General features: G+C 37.1%; 1 protein-coding gene and 1 long non-coding RNA gene across 9 annotated transcripts in view; one reads left to right on the plus strand and one right to left on the minus strand.

The window, feature by feature from the left end:
* Positions 1 to 21,994, plus strand: part of LOC123386568 — a 248,829-nt gene that overhangs the window by 218,724 nt on the left and 8,111 nt on the right. For all 3 annotated transcript variants that reach the window (XR_006600638.1, XR_006600639.1, XR_006600640.1), the window contains one exon: positions 5,410 to 5,570. This is a non-coding gene — a long non-coding RNA (uncharacterized LOC123386568). The remainder of the gene's footprint in view (positions 1 to 5,409; positions 5,571 to 21,994) is intronic.
* SYT10 (synaptotagmin 10) overlaps positions 1 to 21,994 on the minus strand; it is a 67,315-nt gene that overhangs the window by 32,548 nt on the left and 12,773 nt on the right. For all 6 annotated transcript variants that reach the window (XM_045061645.1, XM_023256925.2, XR_006600636.1 and 3 more), the window contains exons 2-3: positions 15,365 to 15,722; positions 1,279 to 1,846 (exon numbers count right to left, since the gene is read on the minus strand). In XM_045061645.1, the coding sequence (XP_044917580.1) occupies positions 1,279 to 1,846; positions 15,365 to 15,722 (926 nt within the window). The remainder of the gene's footprint in view (positions 1 to 1,278; positions 1,847 to 15,364; positions 15,723 to 21,994) is intronic.

The following is a 21,994-nucleotide window of genomic DNA, read 5'->3' on the forward strand; positions in this document are numbered from 1 at the left end:
TCCCTTATCTCTAGTAAGGACTTCTACATTTTAAGCTTATAAATTTTGGTAAAATTTCGACAAAAGATGGTAAATACTTAAAGACAACCTGGTGGTAAAAAATTAAATGTACCCATTTAAAAATCAACAAATCAATACAATTCTGCAATCTAACCTAAGTGACCAGTTTTCTAATTCCAATTCCATAATTCTATCCTAGATACATAATCTTAAATAAAACAGATTTGTGTAAATAAGAACATAACAATTTTTAGTATACCAAAATTTATGCCTAACTCAAATGTCCAACAGTAAGAGAATGGTTAGGTAAATAGATCATATATTTAAACATTATACAATAAAACAAATGTAACATAAAAGAAAATCAGTGGGAAAAAATTTAAACGTGGTTTGAACTATTTATTTATTTACTTATTTATTTATTTAGAGAGAGAGTGGAGGGACAGAGAGAGAGAGAGAGAGAGAGAGAGAGAGAGAGAGAAAATCCCAAGTAGGTTCAGTGCCATCAGCACAGAACCCAACACATGGCTCGAATCCACAAACCATGAGATCATGACCTGAGCCTAAATCAAGAGTTGGATGCTTAACCAAGTGGGCCACCCAGGTACCCTGAAACTTAGTTTGAACAATAATTTCAAAACATGTATGGAAAAAATTTACAAAGCAATATGCCATGATATTATATGTAATTGGTAGCATTATGGAGTATTTTATTTTGTATTACGTTTTTTACTGTTTTCCAAATTTTCAATATTAATTATTTTATATTAAGAGAAAGAGTTTTGTAATGTAAAACAAAAATTCTAATATAAACAATCACTTCTGCTCATTCAACATTTCAAATTCTGTAATTGTGTCTATTCCATGAAACCTTCTGAAGAAATGGGCTGTTTTGGACTAAACCAAGGGCTTTTCCAAATATCATCAAAGTACATTTTAGGTTTGATCTGAGGAACAATATCTGAAATAATGAAAGTCACTCAATATTAACTATGAGGAAACTGAGTGCTGGGAATAGGTTATAAAATAAACATTTTACAAAAGAAAAGAACTACTATTTTTGTTAACTTACAAGAGCTGGGTTTTTTTATTTACATAGTCACTAATATCATGTAAGTGCCTAAATTATTATTACATACGTAATCAAATCCTACCTTTGCACGTTCTTAATACATAAATTCCGTAACTTTGTAAACTCATTCCAATAAGTTGAATGATGATTAGTTTTATATACTACTACAGGTGAAAAAAAAATAGTTTGGTGGAATTATTACTTACTGTGGTAGCACAATGAATATCTTTCCACACTGTGGCTTCCCTGGAGAGATCAGAGACTTCAAACAAATTATCAAGAATCACTTCCCCAATCATGTCATGTCTAGAAAATCTGTCAAAATCATATACACTGAAATGTAGTTTTCGGTTGCTTAGTTGATCATATGCTACAGGAAACTGAAAAGTTTCATCAAATAGAGGATTTAAAGTCTTTCTGTGCACACGGGTCTGAAATTTCTTTTTCCTATCTGGAAGAAGATACATCTTCACATAAGGGTCAGAAGTGCCTGTGAAGTCTTTAGCAGGGAGATCTAAGGCTTTGATAATTTTAACAATCAGAAGTTCATTTTCGTAGTCATACTGGAGGGTGAAGTTAAGTTTCCCACAGGTTTTGACATCTTCTTCCCTGTTGCCCTCAGAGTCAACGGATTTCTGTTTGTAGAGCTCTGGTTTTATCCTCCCAATGCTGGTTGTTGTTTCTCCTCTTTGTAAAACTGGTTCTGTGCCCATGCTAAAATCAACACTGGAAACCTGCATTTGCCTTGGTAGGTGTCTCCTGAAGGAATTGTGGCTGTATATACACACATGTACACACAAGATAATTTAGGTAGATCATTTTGATGACATTATACAGTGGCATATAAACTCTCCCCCACCCCAGGATAATGAAAGCATTGCATTTGTATAAATAGAAAAACGGATGGACACACACGCATGCATGCGCATGCATGCACACGCACACACACACACACACACACACACACACACACACACAGCTACTTTCAAAAAACCAGAAATGCAATATTCAAAGGAAAAGACTTCTAAAATTATAGAAACATCTGAAACACTCAAATGTACATTTTTATGAACTTTTGGAATTTTTTACTCTCAATCATAAGGACATAATTAAAAACAATTATGAAGAAACACAGTTACAAAGTTTAGTATTCCACAAAATATCATAAATCATCTGGTTATATCTTGTTGTAATTTTTGTGTAGACAAATCATGTTGATGACTGGTTTCTTTATATCTGGATTTTTTGTATCTCATGAATTTCGTGTTTTTAGTGACTGCTCCATTACAATAAAAAATATAAGTCCACCTATTCTAATACTATTTAATTATTCCTAATACTTAAGGAATTATTCCTAATACTTAAGATAACTAAATGAATATTTACTTGTGAAAAGAATATATAGTGGTGACAGCCAAAATTAGTACATTTTCCTTTTTTCAACATGGAGTGGGCTTCAGAAATTCTAAGGATTAAAAATATACACTTTTAGAATTTGGGTCCAACCTAATAGAGTTTTTTAGAATTCAAACTGACTTTCCTTTATCACTGTTACTATTCATCTAGTCAACATTTCTGGGACATTAGCTATATCAACTTACCATTGTCTTGTAAATGTGACTTGCATTAAAATCTGCTTCTCTTCTACTTCATCTGTGATTTCTGGTATGAGCTGTGTCAACTTATGTGTCTCCTCAAGGCTTAGTCCCAGGTCTTTAGTTCTTTATTCTCCTTAGTCTCTCCAGCAGACTAATCATCAATTCTTGAACTATAGCTGTCATCTTAAATCTGGTGGTTCCCTGCATATATCTCAGATATGTAAACTTCTAGTCCCATATTTACACATCTCTAAGGGAGATTTCTAAGTGGATATCTTGATTTTTCCCCAAACTCAAGCAAAATCATTTTCTGCCTTTGCTCTCAAACTAGTTCTCCCTTCCACAGTCTCAGACAATAGCTCTAACATATTTATCAGCCACTTGTGCTTGGGAATCTGCAGTATGCTCTGACTCACATTTCCTTCATTCATGAGATTTACTCAATTTTCGAAATCCAGTTGATGTTTGCTTTGAAACATTCCATATACTTGTCCATTCTGTTCCATTTCTATTGCTACTCAGTCCAGATCCTCATCAACTTCTGTTTTGCTTTCTATACGAGTCTTTGCCTGACTCTCCTTTCAGCTCTCTCTTACACTTAATATCTATCTAGCACTTACTTTAAAATCCTGTATTCACTTCTGTTGTCTGTTACATCAGATCTACATTTTTTACAGTAAACACTAAGTAATACTGAGGACATTGGTTTAACTAATATTTGATTCACTGATGCACACATAAGGACTGATTTAAGAGGGATAAAAAAAATAAGTGAATATCCAGAAGTAAGATACCTAGCCATTTTACCATTTGAGCAGTAATTTGAGGAGCTGAGGATGTTGAACCTAGAAAGGAGAGTAATCTGTCTTCTAATTTCTAAAGCACTGTCATGGCAGAATTAATAAGAATCTATGGAAGTTACAGGTAAAGACGGACTTTGGCTTAATATAAGGGAGCATTTAAAAATATCTACAGCTGTCCAGGGGCGCCTGGGTGGCTCAGTCGGTTGAGCGTCGGACTTCGGCTCAGGTCACGATCTCGCGGTCTGTGAGTTCGAGCCCTGCGTCGGGCTCTGGGCTGATGGCTCAGAGCCTGGAGCCTGCTTCCGATTCTGTGTCTCCCTCTCTCTCTGCCCCTCCCCCGTTCATGCTCTGTCTCTCTCTGTCTCAAAAATAAATAAACGTTAAAAAAAATTTTTTTTAAATAAAAAAAATAAAAATATCTACAGCTGTCCAAAATGGTGTACATGAAGTATAGAAACCAAAGTTAGGTGTTGAAGAAAAAGGTTTATGCCTCAGGTTGAGATGTTAGACTTCTGTTTTCTAACACTTAATTTCTACGATTCTCTATCATTCTATGATTCTTTAATAATTTTATTCATGATATCATTATGTATATTAATAAAATGGAATTTTATTATGTAAATTATGTAAAATCAGAATTATATCTGAGGTGTTCCAAATTTACTCTCTTACGTTTAATTAGCTTATTTTCTATTCTCAGGATGGAAATATTAAACTATTTAAATACCATAAAAATGGTATAGCTAATCCCATTCTAATTCTTGATATTCTTTAGTGCTAATCTGGTATTGGAATATCATTTTTTCCTTAAGCTTCTATATCTATTCCTTATATAGTATCAGGGGCTTAAATTGGGGTCTGGCCACCATTGGAGAGTATTTGTGAAAATAAGAATAATTTTAAAAAGAATACAAGTAGTATATGTTCTGAATTATTAAAGGGGTCTAATATAATTTAGTTATATATTCAGTGTTCTTAAGCAATTTAGAATATGTTGTTGAATAAATATTTCTGCCAAAATCACTTTCCCGTATGTAATGATTTTCATTTTTAAAATATTTATCTATTTACTTATTTATTTATAGAGCATGTGCATGAACGGGGGGAGGAGCAGAGGGAGAGAGAGAGAGAATTCTAAGTAGGCCTTGTGCTGCTAGCATGGAGCCTGATGCAGGGCTCGATCTCATGAACCATGAGATCATGACCTTCACCAAAATCAAGAGCCAGAGGCTCAATCAACTCAGCCACCCAGGAGCCCCTGTAGTGATATTTAAAGAAAATTTTTGTAAGCAAAATTCCCCCAAAAGTTAATTCCTTATTTCTTATAAATTGATTCCATAATTTCACCCTCATACTTTTCGATATAACAAAATTTTAATCTTCTAACCTCTCCCTAAAAGTCAGCACTTTCTTTATGTCTGTGAATATAATTGTACAGCTGTAAAGCCCCTCTGGCAAGAATCAAAGATTAGTAATGTTTTTGTTCTAGTAAGCCAGTGCCCTAATTATAGGGTAAATAGTGCATATTCTAAGTCATAGTTTAGCTAGTCAGTTAAGAGAAGCTTTAATTATTACAATGTTAAACTATTGCCATGACAAAACAGACCTTTTTCTTTTTGCTTCCCTTCCCCACCCCACCCCCCCACGCCCCCCCGACCCCTACCCCTTTCCTTTTTCTCTTTTGGAATGATATGATAAGTGGCTAGTCTCACAAATATCCAGCCAATCAAAGTATAGGACATTTTACTATTACTGATCCCATTCTTACCCTTCAAACCTAGGATGGCACTACCCAACTATTTCTCCAATAGAGAAGGAAAAACTTTCCCTACCTTGCCTAGAATATCTGACAGCAGCTAGATAGATCAAACTTAACTTAATGCCATAGGAATAGCATGCATTACCATGGTGATTTTCAAATATTTATTACCAACAGATCCCTTCCTTCAACGAAATCAGAAGCCAGAAGTTGAATATGTAAAGACAGCACTGCTCTGGTTGACATGTGGGTAGAGTCCTGGAATTTCACTGGAAACCAAGCCAACTTTTCCCTACTACCCAGAAGAAAGTGCTTGAAGATCCTAACACTGAGATGAGGTAGGCAAAATGCTGGACTAGAATCAGACAGTTTGCTCCCAGCTTCCCTATAAAATAAGAGCAACTTTGGGCAAGTCCCTTAACTTGTTTGGGCTTTCCGCTCCTTACCTATAAAACAGTCCTTTCACATTGTGAAGACCCAGTGAGATATTAGATGACTGAAAACTGTAATTTCTCATCTGATAATATCATTACAATTCAGGATACAAGGAGCTAAGGTGCAAATGCCGTACTGAACTCTCTGGTTCTGACAATCTGAAGTCTAGGGTTGCTGTTTGGGGGTGCACAGATGGCACAGAGTCACTCCTGTGGGAGTATGTCCTGCAGCCACCGCCCTGGACAACACAGACTCTCTGATTAACTCACTTCTCAGCACCTACCAGTTCTCTTCTCCTTAAGTGGGAAACCTTTATCCTCCTACTCTTAACTGTAGTGCCTTTACCATCTGTTCAGTTTACCTTAGATATTGCTTGAGAAATCAGAGAGGAACAACAAAAATATATTTAGCAGCACTTTGATTTATTTTAATATGTTTATATGGAATTCATCTTTCCTTGTTTTTTGTTGGTATCGAAGTTTGTATCAGAGACTGTCAGCATATATTAAAGGTTATAGCCCCATTTCATAGTTAAGAAGTCTTGAAAAGTAAGACTAAATCAAGTTTCTGGTAAAGTAAGTTTTCATCTTTATTTGTTTCCTATTCTATTCAATTCGAAACAAGGATTCACTCAATACAGGCACAAAAATAACAGGCAGAGCACCACATATACGAAGGCAGACTAAGTTGTATAATATGTCACAATGAATTTTTAAAATAAAAATTGGAAGGGAGCCTGGGTGGCTCAGTCCACCAGCATCCAAGTTTTGATTTCGCCTCGATCACGATCGAGGCACGATCAAGGTCACAATCTTGTGGTTTGTGACTTCGAGCCCTGCGTTGGGCTCTGCACTGACAGTGTGGAGCCTGCTTGGGATTCTCTCTCTCCCCCGCTCTCTCTGCCCCTCCCCTGCTCACATACTGTCTCTCAAAATAAATGAATAAAACTTAAGTAAATAAATAAAAATTGGACATCAGCAAAATCCTCTATATCCTTAATCTCTTCTTTGAATGTTCTCACATTATTGCTCAGTAGAAACATGACTTTTCTCCAAGGACATGTTTCCTCTGTGCCCCTCTCATGTGGTGGCTGATGTTTTCCCTGCAATCCTGTTCCACTGGCCTGGAGGCCAGGCAGTCGTACATTCCTCTTGTTCTCCATTGCCGCTTTGACACCATTCTCCCTTCATCCGCCTCTCCCAGTGCTGGAGCTCAAGTCAGCAAGTCATATCCCCATTACTACTTATTTTTAGTAGTCTGTTGATTACTACATCACTCTCATTTAAGTCGTCATTATTTCATTTCCTGCTCCACTAAAACACTGCCTTTGACAATGTTTCTGTTCTACCTGCTAGCAATGCACATGTCTCTTCCCACCTGTGGCCTCTAGGTTCCCTGAACTCCCCTTCTACCATGATGCTCTTTCCTTACTCAAGCTACTACCATGTACATAGATTTTGTCATCATTAGCTGCAAACTCTCCAGAATCCCAGTGTCATGCATGCCTCTCTCTGATCAACACCCATTATCCTTCTAGCTCAGACCCTCTTACACTCCAACTCAAGACAACCTTTCCAATTCACCAGAACCTCCAATCCATTGTCTATACCACCATTTCATAATCCCTATTTCCCTGATGTCATTTCCCTCTCTTTACCCAGTTTTAATTTCATGGCTAATCAGTAGTCACTCTCATTAACACATCCCCTATTCCCTGTTGCTCCCTACCTTCTTAGTAGCAGGACAAAACTGTGGCTCTGGTTGAATTCAAGTCTCCATCATTTCTACACCTGCACAAGTGCAAGTGAATGCAATTGGAGAAATACATAAAACAACTCTCACTGGTCTACTTTATTTTTTATTTAGAGAGAGAGAGAAAGAGAGCACATGTGTGTGCATGCATGCACTTGAGTGGAGGAGGGGCAGAGAGAGAGGGGAAGAGAGAATCCCCACAGGCTCCATGCTGACAGCCAGTCATGGGGTTTGATCTCACGAGAGATCAAGAGTTGGATGCTTAACCACCTGAGCCACCCAGGTGCCCCTCACTGCTCCACTTTAAATTTGTGACCACATTCCTCATGCAAACTCTAATGTAGCATAGCAATCCCTTTTCCCTCTCAACCTCCTGGATTCACAAGACAACTATTTCATACCTTCTCATTTTTCTACAAACCTCCATCACCACCTTCTTCATTCTTAGTCTACATTAAGGACCAAACTTTCCATTGCACTCAGAAAAAATTGAAGCAAAGAGCAGAAACCTTCCGCAGACTCCCACTATCATCAACCCTCTTATCAGCATTTGTACCTATATGTTTTGCCTTGAAGCCAGTCCCTCCACTTATATACTAAATCCCATTTTTTCTCATGTTACCTTGAAGAATATTCCCTCTGCTTAATGCATTAATCCTCCCTCTCTGTTGAATCACTGCCTATCAGTATAAAAGCACACTATTGTTTCTCCCAACTTAAAGGAAACTTCTTTACACCACTTCCTCTCTCTGTACTACACTGTTTCTCTGTCACATTTGTAGCAAACTCCTTGAAAGAGTTGAGGACAGTCTGTTTACTGTCTAATTGATTTCCTTCTATTTAAACATATTCTAATTAGCTTTACATATGCCCAACTCCACCATAACCACTCTTAGAAATGTGAACAATGTCTTCCCCACTTTGCTAAGCTCCCAGGGAAATTCATGGTCTTCATCCCAGCTGACCTTATTAGGGTCACTTAACAATTAATCATTCCTGGTTATTTACATACTCTGTTCACTTGGCTTCCAAGTTATACCTCTTGGCTTTTCTCCTGCTTTACAAGTCTCCATTTCTCAGTCTGTTATGCTCTTCCTGATGTCTGCAAACAGTGTATTGAAATTGTTTCCACATCTGTCTTCCATTCCTCAACCCGTGTGCTAGACTGTAGTCTTTGTAACAGCAGAGACTAAATATTATTCACCTTTTCATGAATTTCATAATAACATATGCTGAGATTCAGGAAATGTTAATTGGAGTTTGTATTAAAACAATTTACCCTAGGGGCGCCTGGGTGGCTCAGTCAGTTAAGCATCCGACTTCGGCTCAGGTCATGATCTCGCAGTTTGTGAGTTTGAGTCCTGCATCAGGGTCTGTGTTGACAGCTCGGAGCCTGGAGCCTGCTTTGGATTCTGTGTCTCCTCCCCTCTCTTCCCCTCCCCTGCTCATGCTCTGACTCTGTCTCTCAATAATAAATAAACATTAAAAAAATTTTAAAACAATTTACCCTAATATTCCTGTGACTCATGAAATCAAACTTCCCAAGAATATTCTGTATTATAAAGAAGAGTCCAATCAATTAATGATTAGTGCTTATAAAGAGGAGATGGTATTTGTCAGTGCCAGAAAACAAACTCTCCAAGTTTGAATTTATTTATAAGGTTTATAAGGTTTTGTCTTTGACCTTGGTTCAAACAGCCATCCCACTTCAGAAGAGAAGTTAGTGTATTTATCAAATACATGTTTCATGAAAAGGGTTATTTAACCATTTCAAGCACCTGTACAGCATGTTTCATGAAATTTTATTTCAAAGAGATAATTCTCAGTTCTCTCAGTTTTGGGTAAATACTGCTTCTTGACATCCTAGCTAGGTTTATATCTTTTATACTCTCCCTTTGTATAACATCTTGCTTTCTATTACTTACAGTGCCCTGGAATGGATAATTGCAATTTCTACTTTTAGGAGGAATTTAATTGAAAAAAAAATCTCATAAAGAAAACTATACAATCCAGTTTTATGTATTTTTATATAATTCTTTCATTTCTCTTTATATAATGATTTTAAAAATTACTTTTGTAAGCAACCATACATAGCTGATTGTAAGTCCATGAGCACATATAAGACAATTTCTTCCTATGCACATTTTCCTGCTTTTGTTAATGTTCAGTTGGCTCTGCCATTAGGTTTCCCAATTATTTTTCAGTAGGTATTTAGAATCCTAACAGTGGCTAACATATATAATTCCTCATCCTCAGCAAATTACTTTCCACTTACTATTCACCTCTTCTCTATACCATTAATGAAAGCACAGAAAATTGGCCCTCAAACTCATCCCTGGGAGTATACCATCATTAACCTCTTTCTAATATGGGCAGTTTATCTCACCACCTGATGCTGTTGTTAAAAGAGCACAGAGAAGTGGAGACGACCCCAATCAGTTAGAAGCATCACTTGACACTTATTCTGTATCTACACAGTGATAGAAATTAGGAGTGCATAAAAGTAGGCTACACAGCCTTGTTCTCCTGAGAACTTAGCATCGAGTTTGGCAAATAGCTAGAGCTAAATATTAGGACAATAGATAATTGCTAGATTGTAACTATGGCTTCAAATGATAAAGGGTAATAGCTCATAATTGGGCAGAGAAGGTAGACTCTGGAATGCATTTTCCTTAAACATCTTACAGTAGATAAAAAAGAGGTCACCATCCCAGATGAAGGAAGCACAAAAGCAAAAATGCAGATGCAGAGAGGTGGAGATAGTCAAAAGACCAAGCACTCCTCTAGTGGACAATCATGAAGTATCCATTTGGATCAATAGGATGAGGTCATCAAATTCATTTAATGATTTTTTTTTTAGACCAACAAATATAACCTGAGTTCCTACAGTACTTTGTCTAGGTGTCAAGAGCAATACACAAGTGAATTCGGCATTTTCTGCCTAAGAAAGCAGCATAGAGCTCTATGTGTGGGGGAATATGGAACCATAATGCTTGAATGGTAGCTTGATATCACCAAATTGTAATTGTTTGAATGGCAGGCTTTTATTTATTTATTTACTTATTTTTTAAATGTTTATTTATTTTTGAGAGAGAGAGAGAGAGACACACACACAGAGTGTGAGTGGGGGAGGGGCAGAGAGAGAGGGAGACACAGAATCTGAAGCAGGCTCCAGGCTCTAAGCAAGCAGTCAGCACAGAGCCTGATGCGGGGCTCAGACCCACGAATGGCAAGATCATGACCTGAGCCAAAGTCGGATGCTCAACCGACTGAGCCACCTAGGCGCCCCTGAATGGCAGGCTTTTAAAAGGTATAGGCTACACTCATAGTGACTAAAATGTCACAGTGTTTTTTTATAAGGGATCTTAGATTCTTCCTTTACAACTTCCCTCAGGTTTTTGTGTTTTGGTTATTGTTTGCTATTTCTTGATTTTTATCATGCCTGAACTACTATATTAGTTTCCAAATAGATGTCTTTTTCTTTAGTCTGTCCTATAAACTGTTGCCAAATTAATTTTCCTAGAACACAGCTCTTTATCCAAGGGACTCTTCTGCTGCAAATATTTTTGACAGGGCAGACCTGGAGTATCCTGCCCATCCTTATATAGTTTGAGTCCAGCCAACTTTCTCTTCTATTTTACTCCTCCACTGAACTCTGTTTCTGATCAAGTAAATTCCACTTTCATGGCAACATTTGCTATTCTAGGTCTTTTCACATAAAATGTTTCCATCTGGGATGCAAACTTTCTCCCAATTTCCATTTATGTGAATTCTTCATTTCCTTTAGCCTTTGCCTATTGGCCCTTTTCCAAGCCTAATACTAGGAATAATTTTTCTGTTCTCAGAATTCTACATTCTCCACCACAGTCTATACTTGTAATTCCTGATATTGAAGTTGGTCTTTCATGTCTTATCTTTGCATTATGTTGTAAATTTTTTTCCTGCTCCCTTAAGTTTGCAGAGTGGACAGGGTGTGTATAAGACACTGATGATACCCATTAGTAAATATCTACTGAATAAGACTATTGAATGAATGAACAATCAATCAGGATACATACTAGAATAATGTTAATAACTAAGAAAGACAGAGATGCCTCCTGAGTCATTTGGCTGCTGGCAAGCTGATGTGGCCAAGTGTCTAGGCACTTAAAAAGGAAGATAAGAACTTGGAAAATGTTCCAGTTTCCAGCAATGCTGTTAATTTCTGAACCAATCAAAATGTTATTAAGTTATAGAGACAAATAAGACTTGAAAGGGTAAGATGTTTGTCAGCTACTGTCTGAGCCGAGTAAAAGGGAGTCCCAATGGCAGACTGGAACTGGCATAGCCTAATAAGGTGACAAAACCAATTCATTGTGTGCATGTGCGTGTGTGTGTATGTGTGTGGTTTGATTTTGCTACATTTCAGTGAAAAGTTAAGATTTGAGCAGAATAATCTGATTTATGATAATGTGCCCTCAATCTGTGTCCAAGTGGGCTGCATAATGAACTCAGCAATTTCCTCCTCCTTCCATATAAAGGTAATTTCTAGTATGATGAAGGAATTAATGTAGATGAGGGGTTTTGAGAACTAAGTATAATCAAGTTTTAGGCAAGGAATTCATCTCAAGGCCAAAGAGATTAAAATCGTGACTCTAGTCATTCACAATAACCACGTACAATCTTAGATTTCTGAGTAGAATGAGCAGGAAGATGCCCTCATTCTTCAACCTCCAAACTCTCTGTCCTCAGCAGACTGTAACCAACATCTTTGATTGTAAAAAACTATATATCCCCTTGGCTTTAATGCTTAAAATGTGAAACCATCAATCTGGATAAATTTGAATTCTAACTTTCACCAGCTGCATGACTTTAGGCAAAATTGTAAATTTCCCTGGGCCTTGAGTTAACTCACAAGTAATGGGAATAATTAATAACACTTACTTCATGCAGGTCAGCAGGATTAGCAGGAAGGGTGCCTGGCATAGTGACCAAATTGCAAGTGCTCAAAAATAAATCTTTCTTCCTTCCCCAGCCACTCATATAAACAAGGAAATTCAAAGAGGTAGATGAAATATCAAAGTTCTAGCAAAACTATGAATTTGCATTCTACTTTTTCTCTTAGAAAATACAAGATATGTGTAATTTAATCTTTATGTTTTTTTAAGATTGGGGGACAAAGTGTACTTATCAACTAAAAGAGCTTAATGATTCTGAGTGCTAAGCTGATTGATGTACATACTGCTGTCAATATTTAAAATGTTTTATAAAAAATAAAAATGTTTTGTAAATTAATTGAACATTTTTACTCTAAAACTTCTGAGTGTCTTTAAGGCTTTACTAAATACTGTATTTGGCCACTGTTGCCAGTGATGAGAGTAGTGATAATCAAGTAATATGATAGTTTTAAAGCAGTTTTTCTTAAAAATATTTTTTTATTTTTAATTTTTCTTAACATGTATTTATTATTGAGAGATACAGACAGAGCATGAGCATGGGAGGGGCCGAGAGAGGGGGAGACATAGAATCTGAAGCAGGTACCAGGCTCCAAGCTGTCAGCACAGAGCCTGATGTGGGGCTTGAATTCACAAACCATGAGATCATGACCTGAGCCAAAGTCGGATGCTTAACTCACTGAGCCACCCAGGTGCCCCTCTTATAAATGTTTTTAAAAGTGGCATAGGAGATAATTATTTCAGTTAAATATCCATAATAGATAAGTTTAAGTTAACATATATTCATATTACATAGAAATCATAAAAATTAAAAATGACTCTAAATGCCACTGCTCAGAAAAACTATGAGACATACATTGGTTATAAATTTTAAAGAGCACAGAAAAGCATAACGTGGAAAAGACACCTCCATCCATCCTCCTTATTCCAAAGTTCCTTATCCCCAAAGTAACAGTTATTCTTACTTGTTTGTCTGGAATGTATTTCAGAAAGAGGTGGATTTATTTATTGATACAATTCTCTTCTTTTCTTTAAAAAAATTTTTTTTTAATGTTTTTATTTATTTTTGAGACAGAGAGAGACAGAGCACGAGCAGGGGAGGGGCAGAGAGCGAGGGAGACACAGAATCCGAAGCAAGCTCCAGGGTCTGAGCTGTAAGCATAGAGCCCGATGCAGGGCTCAGACCCACGGAGTGTAAGATCATGACCTGAGCCAAAGTCAGACACTTAATCGACGGAGCCACCCAGGCGCCTCTGATACAATTCTTTTCTATTTCACAAAAGATGTACTGAATATTCTTTCAATCCTAGTGGCAAACGTGATCCATGCACAGTGTTTCAATTTCACAGATTTTTAAACCTACAAAAGTATGTCATGTCAGGAAGCGTAGATGTTACTTAGATTTAGAGACGTAGAAAGGGAAGTTTAGGAAGTCAGTTACTTAGCAGGAAACCATACTTGCCTTCCCAAACCACTGATTTTCCTCTGCCCTCGGGTAAAACTAGTTGTTACTTCTGAGAACCAGAGAAAAACCAGTACCACTACTTTGTCATTCATTTTAAGGACTGAAGACCATCCTTAATAGAAAAAAACGACTCTTCACAAGAATGTGTTTTTCCTTGGGACGCCTGGGTGGCTCAGTTGGTTGGGCATCTGACTTCGGCTCAGGTCATGATCTCGCAGTTCCCGGGTTAGAGCCCCGTGTTGGGCTCTGTGCTGACAGCTCAGAGCCTGGAGCCCGTTTGGGATTCTGTGTCTCCTTCTCTCTCTGCCCCTCCCTCTTCATGTTCTGTCTCTTTCTCAGAAATAAATAAACATTAAAAAATTTAAAAAAAAAGAATCTATGTTTCCTTTACAGTTAACACAATTTGAAATACATTACAGCAAATTATTTTCATTCAAGCAATCTTTTGCTGATTTTTCCAAGCAGAGTTAAAATAGATCTCCATGAAGAGGCTCTCATTTCCCTCCTTTTGTATACACTCTTTAGTGTGCTCAGGATATTCACCAAAACTCCTGTGGCATTTACCACACTCTGCCCAGTATGGCTTGGCCTGTATGTGTTCAAATAGCATTTTCCAGTGGTTCCATGTGGACAATGCAGTTACTAAACAACTGTAGACTCAACATTAATCTCTGTTACTCAATTTTGATTGTGAACTTCCAGATGATTTCATGACAGACATTGCAAGTAGCTGTTTTCTTGATATTTACTGGTTGACTTAAACTACACTGAGACTGCAAGTAGCAACTATCAAGCAATGATCTTTCAAGGGAAAGAGTTAACAAATAATAGTCAGTAGTTATGTTATCTTACTGAGACCTTAAATTCTACTAAAACCCCTTCATGGTACTGCTCCCTGTCTGGCTCCTTTGTCCTCAGTTTCCCTCATCCTTACTTCCTCTGTCCTACCCTTTTCCTCTTTTTTTTTTTTTGAGGTTTATTTATTTAATTTTGTAATGCTTCTTCATTTTGAAAGAGACAACATGTGTGCATGAATGAATGGGGGAGAGGCAGAGAGGAAGGGAGAGAATCTTAAGCAGACTCTGTGCTGTCAGCATGAAGCCCGACTCAGGGCTTGATCTCAAGAACTGTGGGATCATGACCTGAGCAGAAATCGAGTTGGACCTTACCCGACTGAACCACCCAGGTGCCCCTATTCATTTATTTCTGAGAGCCAGAGACAGCCAGAGAGCTAGCATGAGAAGAGGAGGGGCAGAGAGAGAGAGACAGAGAATCCCAAGCAAGCTCCATGTTGTCAGCTCAGAGCCTGATGTAGGCCTCGAACTCATGAACGGCGAGATTATGACCTGAGTTGAAATCAAGAGTTGGATGCTTAACTGTCTTGCCCTTTTCCTCTTTATTCAATGATCTGTTTATGTCATTCTCATTTCTCCTGTTTTTCTTTGCTCCTTTCTCATCTCCATTTTTCTCCCCTTACAAGGTCACACACACACACACACACACACACACACACACGCACAGTTTTATATATTTGATCTTTTCTTACCGGGATGAGGATGTAGGTTCAGTAATTTGTCTTTGCACACGTGCATGTTTAATTAGATGTTCTTTTAAAGCATTTTGGACTTCTGCTGGGATATCAGGGGAAGTGTGGCTGATTTTTATAGCAGGCTCAACAGCTTTTAGAGCTGGCTTTTCATTTTCTTTAACTTCTTTTTTCTCTTCGGTCTCAAAGACTTCAGTAGGAGCACTTGAAATGCTCTGTGGAAGGGTGCTGACGTTGGAAGTCACAGGTTTGCTTTTCCAACAAGGCCAGCACAACTTCCAGAAGACAAAAAGTGAGACAACCAACAAGGCTAGGCCACAGAAGCTGACAACCACCGCTAACAAGCTGACCGAAATATCTGGAAAAAAATCACAATGTAAAGAAATATTAAACCACTGATAGTGTACATAAAAGAGCAGAAACAGTGAGATAATTTACATTATGGTTATTATCAACAGATTTCTTTTTTAGAGTTTCAAATTTTACTTTTAAGTTAGGGAGGAAAGATTAATAATTAAGCCTGGAAATTCTCAAAGGAGATATATGAAAAATCCCAATTGTGTATAGAAAAGGCATGATGTATGCACATTATTTCAAAGAACAGTACAAGGGGTCCAAGAGTTTGCAAAATGAAAGGTGGCAACTTATAACCTGCCATGAAGTTATGAAACTTAAGAAACTCAGAAAATGCACACAATAAGAAGGCTTCTGTTTGTTTCATCTTTTTTTTTTTTTTAAATATATATATATTTTTTAACGTTTATTTATTTTTGGGACAGAGACAGAGCATGAACGGGGGAGGGGCAGAGAGAGAGGGAGACACAGAATCGGAAACAGGCTCCAGGCTCCGAGCCATCAGCCCAGAGCCTGACGCGGGGCTCGAACTCACGGACCGCGAGATCGTGACCTGGCTGAAGTCGGACGCTTAACCGACTGCGCCACCCAGGCGCCCCTGTTTCATCTTTTATCTAAAGATGTAAACTTCTCACTTTCTAAGCAGGGAATCATATCAAATATTTGTATAAATCACTTTCTGTAGTCTAAATAAGAATAATATGTTACTAACAGAGAAGAGGTACACCGGTAGTTATATTTTTAACCTCCCTAGGTCCTTTCCGATAACCTTGCATGTTCCTACTTTCTAACGTCCCAAATTAATGATGTAAGTATCTCTAAATATCCTTATTTCAAAATAACCACAAAATTAATATATGCTCATTATGTAAAATGATCCAAAGAAATATAGTAAAAAAAAAAAAGTTAGTAAGATTGAGTAAATAAATGAATGAGAGAAAAGAAACAAATCTCCTGTGCAGAAGAATTCCAAGCAATATACGTAGATACTCTGTTCTAAAGAAGGTGGACCACAGCTCCCACTCCTCAAGTGTGGACATAGTGCATATACTGCACATAGTGACTTCCTTCCAGAGAAGACAGTATGGAAAGGAGTAAAAAAGGGTAACTATAGTTGGAGAGACCTCACCAGGTGATCAAGGTGACTATTGGCAATAATGAATCATGTTGATAGTACACATCTTTAATATGATGTGATGAGAATGGCACTCTACCTTTGTGGTCTTCTTTCCCAAACCCATAACCCAAGACTAATCATTAGAAATCTATAAGACAAATTCCAGTAGGAGGGCATTCTACAAAATATCTTACCAGCACTCGTCAACACTGCCAAGGTTGTCAAATAAAAAGTCTGAAAAACTATCATAGCCAAAAGGAGATTATGGAGACAATGACAACCAAATGTAATGTGGTATCCTAGATGGAGTCCTGAGATAGGAAAAGGATATTAGGTAAAAACTAAGGAAATGTGAATAAAGTATGGACTTTAAGTAACGGTGTATCAATACTGCTTCATTAATTACAACAAATAACCCATATTAATGTAAAATATTAATAACAGGAGAAACTGGGTGTGGGGTATATGGGAACTCTGTACTATCTTCCCAATTTCTATGTAAATCTAAAGCTGCTTTAAACAATCAAGTCTGTTTTTTAAAAAGTTAAGGATATCCCCCTACCTACTTCCATTTTCACCTTCCTAAGATAACCAATGTTGGCAATCTGGTGTTACAGCACCCTTAAAAACTAAACAGATTTCCTGTAAAGGGAAATTTGTCTAGATGTAAATAATCTTTTCATTTTCTTTTACAACTTTGCTTAGCCTCAATATAAATATGAATCCAATTTCTTTTGTTTAAAATAAAAATGTTAGGAATATGTTATAGGCTGAATTGTGTCTGTCCCTTAATCCTTTCCATTTTCTTATGTTGAAATCCTCACCCCCTAGTGCCTCAGAATGTGACTGTATTTGGAGATAGGGCCTTTAAATTAGTCATAAAGGCAAAATGAGGTCATTATGAATAGGCACTATTCCAGTATGACTGGTGTCCTTGTAAGAAGAGGAGATTAGGACAAAGGTGCTCACAGAGGAAAGACCATGTGAAAACACAGGGAGAAGGTGGCCACCTATAAGCCAAGGGGAGAGGCCTCGGAAGAAAAATCAACCCTCCTGATACCTTGATCTCAGACATCAAGTTTTCACAACTGTGAGGAAATAAGTTTCTATTGTTTAAGCTACCAGTCTGTGGTACTTTGCTATGAAAGGCCTAAAAAACTAATAAAGAATAAATCTAATTTCCTTTAACCACTACTGGAAATTCAAGATTTCCTACCCCTCCCTAGAAGCAACCACTGATCCCAGTTTGGGGTGTATCTGTCCAGCCCAAGCACTAATAAAGACACTTCTTAAAAACCCATACAAAACTTTTTTAAAAAACCTTAAATGGATTACTGCATATTGATTTCTTCAATTTGCTTTACTTTTTAATTCAATGATCCTTGGGGTCTAACTTCATCTCACATAGCATTCCATAATACTTCCCCATGATGGATATTATGGGATAGATTATACCCAGTGTTTTGCTATTACCACATAGCTATAATGAGCATCTTTGCCCCTTCTTCTTGTACATATTTGTGAGTGTTTCTCTAAGGTAAATGTCTAGAAATAGAATTGCAAGGTCATAGGTTATGCACATATTTAATTTTATTAGCTATTTCCAAAAGAATCCCAGAGTGTCTATAACAAAAACATCCTAAGAGTATACTAGTTCCTGTAATCTCAGAGAAAAGCTGTTATACTTTAATTTTCACTGATATGATGGGAAAATGATACCTTGTTTTAATTTACATTTTCCTGATTAGTAAGATAAAATGGTTCTGTTGAAACTCCCAATTTGTAGCTAATGGAAATCTATTCAGAAATTGAAATAATTCCAAAATTTTAATGCTACCTAATTATAAGATAAAAATTAATTTGACATACTGTGATACATAGATATTAATATTTTCCTTCATTTTCTACTTATGAAAGCAACAATTAAATATATTTCCCATTTATACTCAATTGGTGAAGAATGTGTGATCATATTTTATATTTTGTAATTTACTTTTACTTATTAATTTGTTCATTAGCCCCGTAACTTGAGGAAAAAAAGAAAAACACATCAATATACTTCCTACTTTTTTTAATGTTTATTTTGAGAGAGAGAGAGAAAACATGTGCATGTGCACAAGTGGGGGAAGGGCAGAAAGAGAGAGGGAGACACAGAATCCAAAGCAGGGTCCGGGCTCTGAGCTGTCAGCACAGAGCCTGATGACGTGGAGCCCAAGCCCATGAACTGATCATGACCTGAGCCAGTCAGACGCTTAACCGACTGAGCCACCCAGGTGCCCCTTGCTTCCTAATTATTTTAAATGGAGGCATAAATACTACAATTATGGATTCATAATATTTATGTATTTTCAGCTCCACTTACGTTATATTTTTCTGGGTATTTTAACGCAGTTAACTTCTTCAACTCAGCTGGAGCCAAAAGCCAAGATATAAGGAAACCGCAGGACAATGTGAGGTAGAAGAAAGGATGGAGTTCGTTTTCAGTCCATAACTGAAAATGCCTCCCTTCTTACTTATAGGCATTAGAAAACTTTTACTCACCCACAAAAATGTGATGACATTCTTTTATGCCATTTTTCCTACATGCTAGGTTTTGGCATTCATGAGGTTATTCTCATTTTAGGAAAAAGTCCTGTGGAAATCTCTGACCCTAATTCCATTTTCCCTACTACTGACAATTTTCTAAAATCAGTATCTGGTTCTACCATTTAGGGGCCCATAAACTATTTCAGCCAAACTAAATTACTTGTGAAAGTGAAAAATTGTGTTATCAATAATGCTTGGGTAGCAAGAAGAAACCGAGTCATGTCCTGGCAACTGAGATGTATGGTCACCTTACCTCTCTTCGCCTAACATTCTTCTATATCACCTCTTAGCCATCTGGGACAAATCCAAACTTTGTAAGGCATTCCACAGCACCTTTGTGATTTGACCCCTGGGAACTGGTCAGCTTTATTCTTCTGTCACTTTCCTACCTGTACTCCTTCCCCTGACCACTCACTACTCTCTTGTGATTTTGTTCAGGCTGTTGTGTGTAGTTCCACTGCATTTATCTTCCTCCATTTGGCTTCCTGGCAAATTTGTATTCAACAATCAGATCCAAATAGTACCTTTTTTGACACTCTCTTACCCAAAACTCCTGGGACACAATGTGTTTCAAAAATTATTATTTTCTTTTGAATATTAGAAAGGCAATATAGTACACATTATGTGGGATAACACTGAGTAACCAACACATCGATACATCTAAAATGAAATGTATGAATTAGTCACACTGAGTGGGATCACTGAAGATTGTAAGTAGCTTAATGCCAATTCAGATAGGATGTTGATACCAAAATGCTACAATTTACAAAATAATTGTCAGTTTTCGGGATTTTGAGGTTTTGTGATTGTGGATAAGAGATTGCACATCTGTACTTGTTTTGCTTCTCCAAGTGTTCCCATCCTACACATAAACTCGTTCCTTGATCCTTCAGAGCAGAAACCAAATTTATTCACCTATTGTAGTGTCTGGTATTTATCAAATGGTCAAAAAATGTTTATGGAGCTATTGAATCCACATTTTGGGAATTACCTGAAAAATAACTTAAAAGGCTGTAGGTTTTGAGGTGGCTAGATGACTAAAAACTGAGTGATTTAGAAGGAATATGCAGAAATCCTTCTACCAGGAAGATAATATAATATAGCTTGTACCCTGGCACAGTTTAGATCTGGGTTCAAATGTCAGCTCCACCACAGGGACTTTGGGCAAGTTGTTTACGTTTTAAGAGTCTCGTAAAAATAGAAGTATTTATATTTATTTCATAGGATGTTGTGAGGTTTAAATAAAGGTATATAAAGTATATAAAGGTATATAAAGTTAATTTGGATAGTAAGTGCAGTGATGGTTTGCTGTCATTATCAACTCTTTATTTTTCTTTAAACAAGAGTACTGAGGAGAAAAGAGGCATAGTTATGGATTGAGTATAGATTGAATGGTGATTCACAGATTAGTAACAAGAGGAGAGACTCATCTGATGACAACTGGTACTGAAAGGAGTGAATTTGTTTAAAATGAACACCAGCATTTCTAAGTAAATATTAATGTTTCAGGAAGCTAACAAGTAACATTCCATTTTCCTGTCCATATGTGCTTAAAACAACTGAGAGGCAAACACATGTTCAAACAGGCAGCAATTAAAATAAAGGCAGCTATCAGCTTAGGTCTATCAGAAAGTGGACTTGCTAATATGCCACCTTGAATTGAATTAGACTTGACTATACAGTCACAAGCCTGGCTGCACCACCACTGGTATTCCCCATGAGGACTGGACCCCATAAAATTTACTGCATGGAGGAGTAGAGAATATTTGTTTCCTGAGGATATGAAGCTCATACATTGAAGAAGGGGGAAACTGATAAGTCATTTCTCAGAGATGAGGGTAGGCCAAGATTCCTATCTTGCAGCTCCTTTCATTCAAAAACATACAGCAAAGGGAAAAAGAGATTTCCTTCTTCTCAATAGCAACAAGTGAAAGAAGTTGGGATAATTAGAATTTTATCCTGAAACAATAAAACTAAATTTATAAAAATAAGCTTATTGTATTTTATATATTTTGCATTGCTTGCTATTGTAATTATGGCTAACCAGTAAAGGTATTAAAAACAAAATGAACTGTTTAATACTTAGGTCTTTATGACATAAATTTTTTCAACAAAATTTGTTTAGCAAAATAAAAGTATCTGACTATCAAAAGAATAAGGAAGAATCTGGGAGAATTTATAAAGTCATCAAAATGTTTTAAATGATTTTTTTTATGACTGTGACTCACATTTAACCATGGTATGAAAAATGTTATGAGTCTGGACTTAGTTCAAAGAAAAATAAGTAACCTCAGAAACATTTTTTTTTAATTTTTTTTTCAACGTTTATTTATTTTTGGGACAGAGAGAGACAGAGCATGAACGGGGGAGGGGCAGAGAGAGAGGGAGACACAGAATCCGAAACAGGCTCCAGGCTCTGAGCTGTCAGCCCAGAGCCCGACGTGGGGCTCGAACTCACGGACCGTGAGATCGTGACCTGGCTGAAGTCGGACGCTTAACCGACTGCGCCACCCAGGCGCCCCTCTCAGAAACATTTTTAAATAAAGATATTGAAATGGTCAGAAATGCATTTC

The sequence above is a fragment of the Felis catus genome, chromosome B4, assembly GCF_018350175.1.
Source record: "Felis catus isolate Fca126 chromosome B4, F.catus_Fca126_mat1.0, whole genome shotgun sequence".
Lineage (NCBI taxonomy): Eukaryota > Metazoa > Chordata > Mammalia > Carnivora > Felidae > Felis > Felis catus.